This window comes from Chelonoidis abingdonii, chromosome 2 (genome assembly GCF_003597395.2).
Source record: "Chelonoidis abingdonii isolate Lonesome George chromosome 2, CheloAbing_2.0, whole genome shotgun sequence".
NCBI lineage: Eukaryota > Metazoa > Chordata > Testudines > Testudinidae > Chelonoidis > Chelonoidis abingdonii.
Window position 1 is genome coordinate 215,505,311 of NC_133770.1, and position 14,945 is coordinate 215,520,255.

General features: G+C 38.2%; 1 protein-coding gene across 1 annotated transcript; it reads right to left on the reverse strand.

Annotated features, from left to right (window-relative positions):
- Positions 1-2,153: 2,153 nt before the first annotated feature.
- On the reverse strand, positions 2,154-14,581 carry CLUL1 (clusterin like 1). The gene is given in 8 exon segments (XM_075061962.1): positions 2,154-2,333; positions 3,724-3,938; positions 5,517-5,643; positions 5,645-5,676; positions 8,014-8,458; positions 10,097-10,264; positions 13,060-13,208; positions 14,479-14,581. Coding segments are annotated over 8 exon segments (1,419 nt in total).
- Between the last annotated feature and the right edge of the window lie 364 nt (positions 14,582-14,945).

Here is a 14,945-nt window from a genome sequence, read left to right on the forward strand (position 1 = left end):
GAACTTTGGAGTACTTCTCTTTAAGGAGAGGATGCTGGATTTGAAGTGGATGATATTCCACAGATCTTCTTGTCTAGAGGGGGTAAAAATAAGGTTTGCATTGTGCAGTTCATCAGTGACCATGTGTGTTTTTGAACAAACTGTCTTTTTTCTATTTTTGTACTAAAGAAGGGTGTTATATAAATGAATAACATAAATAATGGATACATCTTCCTATTGAGTGAACATACAACACAAAAAAATCCAGTTGGTTACATAGTGAAGTGTGTAGTTGTTCTTTTTTTCCTTTTGTACAAAGGATCCTCTGGGATTCCCCACTGGTTATTTTCCCTCATGCCATTAAAAGGCCTGTGTGTAGTCATGTACACCTGTGCAAAGTAGATGTAAAATGCTACCATTATGATTTAGTGGCAGTTTTTACCATCTTTTCACTCATTTCACTCAGGTATAAGAATGACCACAAATATGCATTGCACAGGAGGATCAGATTATGGAACAAGGACTCAGACCTTCCCTAAGAGAGTTAAGAGTATTACTATTAGACTTCTAGCCCTTAGTGTTCCCAAATTTAGGTTTGGGTGAGGTGAAAAAAGAGTGAATATTGCTAATAGCTAGATCTAACAGGGGTAATAGCTATGAAGAAACAACCATGGTGAAATAAGTTGTCTTATTTTCCTGACAAAAGACTCATTTCTAGGTCAATTTCTGATGTAATGTCCATTTAGGTGCACCAACATAACCAAACCAACATGGACGGTAGTCTTGTTTTTATTATATTACGCGTATATTCTAAGACCCAATTCATCCTCTTCTGCAGAAAGAGATTCTGGGGAAGAAATCCAGTATTGCCAATCCCAAGTGTTCAAAAATCATGAATCAGGCCCCAGAAAATCATGAGATTGCATTTAACATCACGTGATTTTAAAGTATACTATATGCTGTGTTCTTTTTATTTTCCTGCTGGCTTTTGAACCTTTCTAATGAGCTCAGGCCCTGTTTTCCAGCTTTTTCTCTGTAGACCTGAAACATTTTTAAAAAAAAATAAAAGCTGAGATTTTCAAATAATCATAAACTCCCAGACCCAAGAAAAACACCAATATTGCACTGGTGATTAAAATTATGAGTTTTCTCTGAGAGAATCCCCTCACCCACTCACAATGATTTCCCCCCACATTGCTCTGTCAAGGATAGGATTTGCCCTCCCCTCCCACCTCATCCCTAGCCAAGGGTCACAGAGTCTGCCCCAGCCTTAGTGGATGCCAGGTTCATTTGCAAAGAGGCCTGTGCCTTCAGAGGTTCTGGCCCTGAGCAGGTCCCTCTCTCAGTGTGACTCCACTGGAACTGTGCAGGAACATCCCTGAATGCAGAGGATGGTTGGGCTCCACAGAAGACGTAATAAGTATCTTTTCTGGATGTTCTCCTCAGGGTTAGAGAACATTATGCATCTTTCCAGCCTGCCCTTCCCTCCTGGAGATCCCTACACCTGCAGTGCAGCCACTGTGAGACCCAGAGGAGGGAGGATGGCCAAGCCCCCTTCCACCCAAATGGTGGGAGGAAACATGTGACACTTCCCCTTTGTATGTGAATCTAGAATATGCTCATTAGTTAGAGAGCAGTATTTATCCCAAGACAGTATGGCACAATATTATAACGAGCCCTTACAAGTCACTACATCTGTTCTGAATTTGTCCTTCTCTATGTTTAAAAAGTGTCAAGCACAGCAAGATGACCTCAACTATGATCAGACTAATTAGCAGTCTTTTATCTTTGATTAATGGACATGAAGGCATGGTATTTAATGCCAGAGTCCTGGTGTGCTGTTCTGTAGTTGTGACACAGTTATCTTTGGACTGAACACTTGCCTCAGTATTATCTTGTCCTAGATATTATTTAGAGCTGGAGGCTCTAATATATAAATAAGTGTAGTCTATGGATATTAGCACGACAGGTCTGAATTTTACAGACCAAAACACTGAGCATTTGGTTTTATTTTTCATATCACTTTTATCTTCCATCTATCTAATGGAGAGACAGGCATAGACTGTATCTTGGACCTAATCCTATTCCAGCTTAAATCCATTGCAATACAGAAAAAATAGGTGAATGGTACTAAGTTTTAAAATCACTATACAAAGAGAAACAACTTACTGTCCTTAAAAAATCTGCTTGTAAAGTTGCAAAGCTTTCCCAGCTACAAATTCAATGAATTCAGAGCTCCCTATAACTAAATCATGAGGAACTTTAATTGTGAAAGTAGGTGAAGTCAGAATATTCACATGCACCACTGTTTCATTCAGACTGGAAGAATCTGTTCCTTGGACACTTGGTGACACCTGAAATAGAATAACCTGGTTTGGTTACTGTAACCCAGTGTACTTCATCAATTTGTTAATACCTGTTTTGCATCCTCTTACTTTTAGAATGAAAAAATGAAAAGGGAGGGCCTCTTTCAACACGGGTATTTTCATCCAGTGGCTTTCTTCTAAAGTGAGCGATAGCTTTTTAGGTTCATGTCAATATACATTTTGGCAGGGGTGGCAATAATGCAGGTGTGGCAATAAGGAACTGCACCACCATGACGGAGATGTGCACGTTAGTGTTTGTACAGTACTTTACTCATGCTAAGTATTGTTGCATTAAAAAAAAAACACACTTCTATCCTCTTATTTCTTAGACACATGACAATGAGGGGCTCAAAGTGCAAACATATAGGCATATAGGAGTTGTCCTATTAATTTCAATGGATGATTCATGTGATTAGTTACTCATGCTGGCATGTTTACAGAATCATACTTGAGCTTTGCCTCTGTATTTCTCAAAGCAGACAATTGGAAGTCAGGCTGAAAAAATGTTTAGAGGTATTGTTTGTCCTCTGTGTTCCTGTTTTTGCATTTTTCTTAAACAAAAGGCAACTGTACTATATTGAGTCTACCAGTGTGAGGGGTTGTCTTAGGACTAAAGCCCTCAGAAACTGGAATACCGTCAATTTTTTTTACATGATCAAACCATATAATACTGGGAAAAATAAGAGCCCAGTCCTGAGAGATGCTATGGAGGAAAGAGTGTGTGCTAACTGTGCGGTGGTAATGGTGTAGCCAATGATTCTACATAGAGTCAATGTAGAGATAACAGCAGGCTCATAGCGGTGTTTTGCAAAGAGAGAGAAGGATTTGTCCCTATACCAGTACAAGTTAGTATTATTTATTCTTGTTTTATCACTGTGTGAAAGAGCTCTGGTTATTTATAAGGTATTTACTGGATTATTTTTGTGTGCCAAACAACCTAGGTTGTAATAAAATTCTTTACATTTTCGATACTTGGAGCTCTAATTTTGTTTTACTGATCTAATAAAGATGTATGTGTTCTGTGTTACCCCTTGGCAGAGCCTCCCTTCTTCTGGAAAGGTAATCTGGGGGCAATCAAACCTGTCAGTGCCAATTTATTCCTGTCAGGCAGTGATCTAGGTTGGTCCTGTCAGTTATCCATCAAACTAAAAGGATTTAGAGTAGAATTGTTTCTAATCTCTGGAGTTTTAGATCATCAAGGGATTATCAAGTATACTTAAAATCAACCTTAGTAAGAGCTTGATGTTTTAAAGACCAAAAATAACACACAAAACACACACTATCCTCCCAATTTGTCCTGAGGCTCAAGTGTGAGTGAAATATAGAGCACAGACATCACTGTGCAATAGTTACTTCCGTTTTAATAACTAGCCTTTACCTTTACTATATTGAAAATGTTTTCTGGTCCGATGGTCATGTTGGATAGTTCTGACACCCATCCGAACCTTTCTTTCATTTTGCTCAACAAGTTGGAAGTGTCTTCTGTGTGACGCTGAATCACCTGGAGGATCTGCTCATACTGTTCACCTGAAACATTAACCAGCTTAACGGCTTCATCAAACTTTATGTGTAGTTCAGGGACATTTGGACAGTCTGGTTAAAAAAACAAACAGACATCAAGCTTTATTGGAAAGCATTCATTTTTTACATTTATGTATGTGTATAAAAGTACAGATTTAGGTTCTATTTCTAGTGTGGGTTTAAAAAAAAAATCCAAAGTAATTTTTGCTGAAGTATTTCAATGAGTTTGGGTTAGATACATGACACCTAGAGTCATTTATCCTTTATGGTAACTGGACACTGTGGTATGCTAAATAAAAACCTTGCTATTACTACATATAGAGATTTATGTTAGTGTATAAATTGGCTATCATTTCCTTTAATTGCCCATAGCGCTTTATCTGTTCATTCCAAGTGAGTCTATAATACATGCTGTTAGCTTTTATTACTATTGAATTTTAAGGCTTAATTTTATTTCAGAGGAGCAATAAACATTAGTATGTAACTAGACTAATCTGTTACTGAACTTGTAGATGTAAGCATAATGGTAGCTTTTTAGGTTCTGTAAACAGCTATGCTCATTGCACATGAGATTAGAATGTGGCCCACAAAATACCATTAAAAACCCCTTCAGAGAACTCTTTGTGACTATCATTTTAATTTCTGTGCTAGTAAATAAAATTGGCCCAATCCTAACATCATTAAAACTCCCAATGAAGTCTCTCAAACTGATCAGTCACATTTGTATTTCTTGTTTCTCATTCAGTATTTTGGATTGCTATATTTTTAATTACAGAGGAGGGTGCTTATAAGACATCACTGTGGTTTTTAAGGCATCAATAGTTTGAGAGAAGATGGGGTGGGGTGGCTACAGAGCTGGGCCGGCTCCAGGCACCAGTGGAGGAAGCACGTGCCTGGGGCGGCATGTGCTAAGGGGTGGCATTCCGTCCATTCTTGGGGCGGCACAGTCCGGATGGCTTTTTTTTTTTTCCTTTCTTTTTTTCTTTTCTTGGGGCGGCAAAAATGCTAGCGCCGGCCCTGCTACATAGATACCACCCAGCAGCAGGAGTCTCCATAGCAATTCTGGCTGATTCAGTCAGAATTCCTCTAAAGTCTCCTGGAGAGTGTGCCAGAGCTCTGCCACCCTTTTACATAGTACAATATGCCTTCTCCATTACCACTCACCAGCTCAGCTCTGCTTTCACTTTTCACTTTCCCTTTGAGGAAATGAATCCCAAGTAAAATTATGCCTGGCCCTGTGCCAGAGCACACAGAGCATGGAACGGTTTAGAGTCACCTTGTAACCCCTCTGCAATATTGCACCCAAGCAGGGCCAATCACATATGGCCCCTTGTTTTCTCTGGAGGATGACATCTTTACCAATAAAATACATACTATCGTGGTGTGGAACATCACCTTTGGTAATGAGGCAAGAGTATTAACAACTGAGTTTATACTGACACTGTGTGGAGACATTGGGGAAGGGAAATGAAATCATTTGGATCAACTCTGTGGCTTTTGAATTCACAGTAATAGTAAATCTTGCAGAAGCTTAAACTTTAATTCCAGAAATATGTAGATAAGACAGTAGAAAATCTTATAGCACCAATATCTGCAAAAAAAGAAAGAAAGGTCACTGCTTCATCATGGACAACAAGGTATTACAGAAACACACTAGAAAATGATTTAGCCTCTCATTCAGGTTGTCCTGACATTTCTGGCATCTCTCATGAAACTGTGGGCATCCTGATGAATTCTGATGGAGCTCTTACACAGAGCGCATCTTGTGTCCTGGTATGCATCTTTGAAAACATGCCACTTTTGTCAGAATCTAGAGTGATATATACAGTATGAAATGAGCCTAACACTGAGTTAGGGGCCTGCTGATATCTTCTTATTGCTGTTTCCTACTCCATTGTTTTTTTCAATAAAACTTCCAGGGCTGAATTCAAAATGAATGAGCATAAGACCAGAAACAATAGTAACCAAAGCATGCTTCCCTTGAAACAGTACATGTCACTATCATATGATCCCTTATAAAAATATTACCAATTTTTTCTGCATGGCAAACACTACCTATAGTGTTTTAGACTATTGTGTAGAACATGGTTTTCAGTCCGCAGGTTGCGACTTCTAAGGATGTAATTAACTTGTCAAAGAGGGGTTGCAACCCCTGTCCCTTTATTTACTGCTAAATAAGAGTGGGCTCACAAAACTGATTATTATGATAATATGTGGTCAATCATATGGAAGATTGAGAACCACTGTTGTAGAGTAATCTAGAATCTAGCTTTTTTTTAAATAAGGGATTTTCTTTTTAGACAAGTACTAGCATATATTTAGTTTAAATAACAATAGTTTCTCCCTTAACATTATTAAAATATAAAGAATATTTTTATATGTACTCTTGAAATTTTCATATTTTGGACTCAAGATTGTATCCATTAAAACTAAAACTCCCTTTTCTTTTTAGGGAGCTCAGGTTTCCAGTAGAAGTATATCTGGAATATTTTTCCCTTTCTTGTCTATTTAAAGAAAAAAGCTGTCAGGGAGTTCATACCAAACTGCTCATATTCATGGGCTGCAAAAGAGAGTCCATGCATTGATACTTTTCTGAGTTATGTACTTTCATTTGAAATTGCCTTTAAAAAACTAATATCTTCCATAGTTGTTTGCTCTATGTGGCTCAAAAGATTCAACCAACAGAAGTTGGTTGAATAAATGATATTACTTCACCTACATTGTCTCTTTAAAAAACAGAAACATGCAAATGTACTTACTTTTTAGTTGGTCCCTTCAGTCTGCCAACCAATACATCATCAGATGTCATTTATTAGGCTACTTGTTGGCTTTGATTCTGCTAAAATGGAAGTCTTTTAAGAAAAAAAGGTATACATACCAAAAATGGATACTAATATATTTTTAATTATTTAAGATATTTTAAAGAACCATGACATGGTTTCAGATCTTGTCCTAAAAGATCTAAACTTTTGGTGAGTAATTTTAAAAAACAATATGCTAGAGGCCAAAGCTAAAAGTTGTCCATTCCAATAATTTAGAAACATGAGTTTCGCTCTATCAGAGTGTATCATTGGATCATCTTGTCTGGTATTATGCCTCCAGTGGTGGCCTATACCTTTGATGCTTCAGAGTGAGGCAAATTAAGTCTTATAAACAAATGCTCCTGGCCAATTGTATAATTGCCTGGTTCAATATGTGGCTGTTTGATACATATCCTGCATACGATGTCAGCTAACTCAGTGAGAAAGCAACTAACTAAAAGCACTCCCCAATCCACACCTTTTTGTGTTTGTTTTATAGTGCACAAAGCTACAGAAAGTTACGGAGGGCGGAGAGCAAAGCTCTCATCTTTCTCTCCGCGGTTACTGATCAACTTTGCAACCCAAAGTTGCACTCTCTTTTTGCAAAGAATTACTGCTGCAGAAAGTTTGACTATCTCCTCTGCATGGTTATAAATGGAGTGTGGGTGGTGTCAACAGCCTGTCTTCTGATGCTCTCCTCCACCCCCCACCCTTGAAAACTGTTGTCATCCCCTCAAAAACAAACAAACTTAGCTGTCCTAAATGGAATTCTTCCCATTTGCTGGAGCTCTTCATGTCTTTGTTTCTTGTTGGCACATTAGATGCCTGTTACAGCTGCAAGCAGGTCTCACAGCTGACTGACACATCTATTTCCTTAAATTTTGTAAGGGCTGGTGACGTGTCTTAACCTTTTAGGAGCAATGGAAGCACATCAGCACAATACGTGGTTCTTCCTGACTAATGCTGAGATCAGATTCGTCAGTCAGCCACATGAAAATCCAAATCTGCACTGAACACCTAGGAATTCCTGCAAATGCTTTGAGAATTATTGTAGGAATCAGGCTCTAAGGAGACAGTAGCATAAGCCCTTAACTAGCATTCTATGAACCTGGAGGATTTGGCATTCTGTCTTTTTATTTTATTATTCCAAATTTTAATTTGGCCAATAAATTTATGTTTGACCTATATCTGCTTATCCAAGAGGGCTTTCAGACCTTCACACAACATGTGTTATGCTATTTATAGCCTCAAACTGAATTGCTAGCCAGTTAATAACTATTGCCAAGACTTGTGAAAGTTTGATGTTATTGGTACCAAAGTCTGTTTTAACTTCTTCTAACACTTGCCTTTGGCTTGTTCTGTCAAATCTCTTGTACTGTCTGTGTATTCATCAAATGCTTCAGTAATCACCTCACTGATACCTTCAAACAGAGTCTTGCTGAAGTCAAAAAATATCTGAAGGAAGCCTGGCATACCCCCGTCTTTCTGAAAACCACTGTTTCTTATAGGCTCCTCGGGGAAAGCAGGCAGATAGTAAGGCTCAGTTAAGTCCAGATCAGACTTGAAATATATTTGAAAAGATTGATCAAATTCTTTTTGCATCTGTTTGAAAAAAGCAAAGCTTTTATCAAATATTGTGCTCATATCCGATAACAGCTGGCTAAATAAATCTTCCATTTGTACTAACTGGGCATCTTCTTTCTCGGGCTTTTCATTTAACTGGAGATCTTTTCCTTGATCCTCATGAAAAGTAAAAGTCAACAGAGACATTTTCCTGAAAAAATCTTCAACCTGTATATGCAAAAATACATCGGCTGTCAGACAAATTATCAGATCTTCATCCTCTTAGGGCAGCTGCTATAAAGAATTTCTTCAACTGTTTAGAGATGAAGGGAATGCATCCCTAATTAGTCAACAGGGTGTTAATATTTACACTAAATCCCCACTAAAGAGGATGCCCGTCTTTGAACCAGTTGGCCTCTAATTTACTGAGCCATTCAGTTCATGTTAATAGTTGCGACAGGGCCCCAAAATTAAATTTGGGCATCATTAACAAACTTTGGTCTTCATCTGAGAATCACCTTTGTGAGCTGCATTATAGTAATGTAGTAAATACATGTTGAACAGAAGGCAATTGTTTTCTCTCTCCTGTTAAGATATCAACAATTCTTTCCCCAAGGCCCAAACCCTCAAGTTCTTACTCTGGCTACAATAGGGTGACCAGATGTCCCGATTTTATAGGGATTTTTGAGTCTTTTTCTTATATAGGCTCCTATTACTCCCCACCCCATCACGATTTTTCACACTTGCTGTGTGGTCACCCTAGGCTACAATCTTTGAAATCAGTGGATGATTGGCCCAAGAAAGAACTAAGTAAAGTCTTCAGAATTTGGCCTCAAATACACATTGCTTCCTTGTTTTTAAATTGGTTTTTTATCAATATAAGCTTGTCATTACAACTACTAATGTGACGATTTCACTGAACCCATAGAGTTCACTATGGAGATTACCAAAATAATGCCAAAGACAGCATGATGCTACAGTGTGTGTGTATTTAAAGTAGGATACGACTCTAAAAAATTACTTTGTAAAAATAGCATGATGGGGTTGATGTTTGTTGTCTGTTAGTGCCTTTCAGAACAACTGTGCTCTTTTAACCAGTAAAAAATAAATAGCAAACATGCCCTCAGAGCTGAAAATCAAACTGTGTTCTTTCTGAGTTGTGCATAATTATTAGTAATTCTGGCTCAACTGTGGTGTATTCAGGTGACGTTAAGGTGTAATTAAAATGTATGCTTTGAGGTAAAGATTTTGCAGTTAGAATTTAGATAATTCTGTTGATGATGAACATTCCAAGAAAAAATCAATCTTTTCTCTCAGAACTGTGTTGGCTCTGAAGTGCTAACAGGAGTTAAAAGTAGTAAAAATCTTATCTTTGCTTCAAAAGTAGTAGACATGACATGGAATAAACACATGAAGGAGAACTGTTGTGTAGGAAGATGCAGTTTTTTAAATGGTCACTTTACTTATCATAACCACAGTTTAAGATGTGTTGTTTCTCAGAAGAAAAACAAAAGTTGTGGCATTTTTCACAAATTACTGAACATCTTAATTCAAATTCTACTGTGGGTTGCACCATTATAAATCTGGAGTAACTTCACTGAAGTAAATTACTCCATTATTTCAGTGGAGTCACACCTGAGTTACACCAGTGTCACAGAACAGGCTCAATGTGCAATGAACTGAAGTCAAATGAGATCTGTTCCGCCCAAGTCCATGATTCCAGATCCCAATGTCAAATTGTTTTTGATAACCCAGTACTAATGGCACATCTGTCCATTTGAGAAAACAAGATGTGCTCACTTAAAAGAGTTAGGTGAAGCAGCAACTAAAGGAAGAGTGCTTGCTGGAGGCTGACTTTCTTCTTACCTTACTTGTAAATGTTGACAAACCGTGCTGGCAGGTTGTATAAAATCTCATGCAGTTACTTTCTAAACAAGTTTTACATTCATCCCAGAGATTTCTCAGAGACACCTGACATTGTCTTTCTTCTTCCTCTAATTGTTCTTTCACTTCGTCCATAAGCCGCAGAGCTTCCTAATTGAGAAAAAGGTTCACAATTTGTTCACTTAATTAATTCCAGTTTTCACACTAGTGAAACACTCATCCCAGCCTACCAGTAATTAAATTCTCTGTTGTTATTTGTGGTTTATCCTTCATCCCTAACAAAGGGCCAGATAGCCCCTCTGCCTGAATTGCACATGGAGGAGGCTGGAAACTCTGTAAAGTTCCCCTTACATAGTTTCCCTGGTGTCTTTCCCTTAGTGGCCATAGCTCACGAAACTCAGTAGATCTCTGAGATCCATTTCTATTTCAGAGGGTATGCTCAGCTGACTGACTGGGTATGCTGGGGCCAAGGCTATGGAGAGGCCCCAGTTCAGCCCCTCATGCCTATAACGTCAAATCTTTATTTTCCCATACAGTATTCCAGAACACTCTCCCATTTAGCTAATATTCCCTTTTGTTCCATTTTTTAATACTGCATTCCTTTAGCCCAAATATTTCAGTGATTTAAGCTCCTGCTGTCTGTAAACCCCTTCGTTATAAAGAAATATGGAGAAGTATTGAATTTCCCCTCTATTGGCTTTTATTGATTAAAAGCCTGGAGTGAGAGCATTTCTTCCCTTACCATTTGCCAGATGTTAGGAGCTCTTTCTGCACTGCACACATGCATGGTACTTTCTACAGGGTTTGTTCTAATTTATGCTTCATTCTACATGTGTTAGCACACAAAGCCAAGCACTGATTAGGATAAGCACTTCAAAATGAAGCTGACACGAACAGACGGGAAAGCTCTCAGCACCAGACAGGAGTTAGAGGTGGGTGGCCTCTCTCTGCCAGTGCAGTGCACTTCTTAATACTTTAAATTTCCAAACAAAACTCCAGGTCCTTTGGAAGTACACATGCTCCCCTTAACTTATTTATTAGCCAGGCTTGTTCCTTTCTGGGTTCTGGCAGCAGGAGACAGTTGGCTCATTACAATGCGGACAAGGTCCTTGAAAAAGAACTTGTATACACTGTAAGAGCATACTGGGGCAGGGAGGGGGGTTAACAGCACTTGTATTTATGTTATTTGTTTTATGTGTCCTCATTTGTGCTATATTTTAATGTAGTCTTGGTTGGTGGGGAAGGATTGCTTTGTAAATAAATCATGATCCTCAGAATAAACAGTGCATTGAATACTTTATACAGCACAGCGCACAGTTACACTGTCAGATCATTCTCTCTGCAATTGTATTTTTACAGCTCCACCAACAGAGACTAATGGCTGCATTTACTGCAGGACTCATTTCCCACAGCTACTTGAGAGACAGCCTGGATATGCACTGTCAGCTCTGAGAGGAGATAACATTGTAAAGCAATGACTGCCTTAGAGAATACATCCTTTTAGATTGTAAATTCATGATGCCCCACTTCCAATTCAGAACTCCTTATCTGGGGGTTTATAAACCTATGGAGGGAGTCCACTTTGATGTAATTGTGCCTTGTATAACAACTTGCCTACATAACCTTTTTGTTGTTGTTGACCTGCCCTTTTTCTAACTTCTCTTTCTTATATGTAAGAAATGTTTTGTACCATGAAAGCTCTATTAATTCTTATATATTTTCATTACTCTTGAGCATGACTTGAATGAAGTAATGCTTATGGAGTGCAAAAAAACTCATCCAGTTTGGGAACTAGGCTTTGAATTGTCAGGTTTGAACTAAGGAATACTAAACTATATAATGGTTTGGATTTTCTCATCCTGAGTATCTGAGCAAGCCAGTCACTGCTAGCAGACGGAAGTCGTAGACAAATTAGGGACATAACTAAAGCTGATCAAATACTGCAAACCTAGTGCCAGCTTTGGCTCAGGAGTGTTGTGCCACATTTCATTTACCCTTTACAACCATTCACATGAATGGTGGTGTTTTTGCACAGTCTTTTTGGCATAATTGTTCTTCTTACGAATGCACGTAGATCAGGGTATTGGTACATGAACAAGAATACTTGTTATGTCATTTGTTGGTCTCCTTTTTAAAATGTTTCAGTCCCCAAATCAGTGAGCAAAATGTAGTATTATGTGACACAGATTGCATATCCCATACTATGAGTCAAAGGGAAAGTTCACAGATAGCTTGTTTATAATGAATAATGCAACAAACTTGAAAGATGTTATAATTGTCCAACAGATATTTGCACAATATTATCACTTACTATTTAGATTGCTCTACACCCACAGGGCCCCATTACAATTGGATCCCCATTTTGCAAACATAGATATAGGAAGACCTAGTCTTCTTCCCTAAGAAATTGGCAAATATGAGAGTTAGTATTCTAAATAATATTGAAATGTAAATGTATAGGGCCAGAGAGCGTCTTATCTTGTGTTCCAGTACCAGGGAGTAAGAGGATGTAAGCAATGGTGTGCCATACTGCTGCTTCTAGTGCTCTGGGAGTAGTAGGCTATGCAGAGTAGCGATGACCCTATCCCCCCCATGCAAATGGCTGGGAAGTGGTGGAAGGGGGCAGAAATGAGCAGAGCCTTGACTCTATCTCCCCGAAGGTGCTCCGTGGCATAGCTGTGTTGCCAGGTCGGGAGGCATACACTGCACCAGGCATACAATTTACCTCCTTCCCAGAGGCATGAAGAAACCAGGAGGGAGATTATGACTTCCTGAATCACAGATTTTTCTGGGCTGCTCAATGGGGATCATAAAACTGTGCCCCTCTTACTATGGGCTGTCTCTCAAAGTGATGACCTAGCCCATAATGTCTCTGATTGGGACAAGTAACAATATAAAAATGATCATATATAATTCCTTAGATTTTAATTACCATTTACAGTTACCTGCTTTTCTCCACTGCTCTTCTTCAAGGTTTTCATCAGATGTACGTGTTTATCTTCATTTCTTTCCATTATAACTTTCATCTGCTTAATGCCTACCAGAGCTTTCTTTACCTCTTCATCTACATATTTCTCACCAGCTTCAGATAAAACTAAAAAAACAGACCAAATTTTAAAACGAACCAGATTTTAAAATAGGGCCTTATTGCTGTATTGCCGTAATGCACTCTGATAACAAGGTATAATTAAATGGCTCTACATTTCTAAGCAGACAAAAGTTTATATCCCTAGCTGGTGCAAGCTGAAGTTAGTGAAGCTTAGATGATTTACACCAGCTGAGGATTTGGCGCAAAGCCTTCTGTTGATCAGATATATGCTTCTATTGTAGCTTAATGTGATCTAGTTCAGGTTAATCCTCAGCCACCTGTTTCTACTTAGCTGACATATTTATTTTTAATCCTAACTACTTCTCTTAACTTTTTTTTTTAAATATAGTTTAGAAGAATCTTAATTCAATTCCCATAAGAATATAGGACTTTATCATGCTCCTGCTGAACATCAATGGCAAAATGACCATTGACTTCAGTGGCAACTCAGTTTGGCCTGTGTTTTGAAAACAAAAATCATGCTATAATGCTTGAGACATAATCTGCATTTGTTCCCTGTACAGAAATCCCACCGACATCAGTGGGAACTACAGAAAACAAGTGAAGTATATGTTGCCTTTGAAATTATAAAATGCACTTTCATACATTATTCTTTTCTCTTTTCATATCTTTCTTTCCCCTCACTTTTTGTCTGATATATGTATGTTTCTTTGCCCCAGTCTGGTTTATATGTTCATAATCGGTCCTTTTTGTAGTAAACAGCAAAATAAAAACACTTGCAAAATGTACTATAGATGCTTTTAAACCAAGGTATTTTTACCATTTTAATAACTTTTAACAGCAAACGGGTCCAGCATATTGTTCTAGAAAACTTGCAAAATTTCGTTTAAACAAATTAAATAAAATAATCCAAACCCTGTTGAATTCAATTTAGTTTTCAGGTTTTACTCCAGTAATTTAAGAAAGACACAATTTAAAAAAATTATGCCTTGAAAATAAGATATAAAAAGGAAAAATGAGCTACCTTCCGTGATTCCTCGTATAAATAGTTTCAATTTTTACGGACCCTTTAAAATGGGAATTGATAATGAATATGCTTTGTGGGTGCTTTATTTCAGCATCACTAGAAACCACCAATGTCACACATCTTAAGGCCCCACACATGCAATTGGATCTGCACTGGCAGACTTTTGTGCAGAACCCTATTGACTTCAGTGGGACTTTGTGTGGGAGCAAAGGCCCTCCCATGCAGATCTAATTGCAGAAATGGGCCCAGCAGCTTTCAATCCATACTTAATAGTAAAAGAATACATACTTTTCAGGTGTTCCCATGGATTGATTTCCTCCTCCTTTATAGGTGCACACTGATGGCCCCTCAGCCATAACAGGTATATCAGAAATAGCCAACACAACTTCATGTTCTCTCTGCATAAGGAATAAAATAATTAATAGAAGTTAAATGTAAAACATTAGAGACCCATCATGCAAATACTTACTATCCAGTGTAGTGCTTATTACTGTGAGGACCAGTTCCATTGGCTTCAGTGAGGCTACTCATATTCGTAAGTGTGAGTCCTAAGATTCTGTAATACAAGTACTATAATACAAGAGGCTGATCCTGCTCCCATAGAATCTGAAAATTTTGCCATAGAAGTCAATGGGCCCAATTCAGGCAACCCATTTCTGTCAAAAATGCCCTTTTTGCTCCTTGTGCTCCATGAAATTACCCGAATAAACATTCTGATGCTCTTTTCTGCGACATCTCAAAGACTGGCCCTTTTT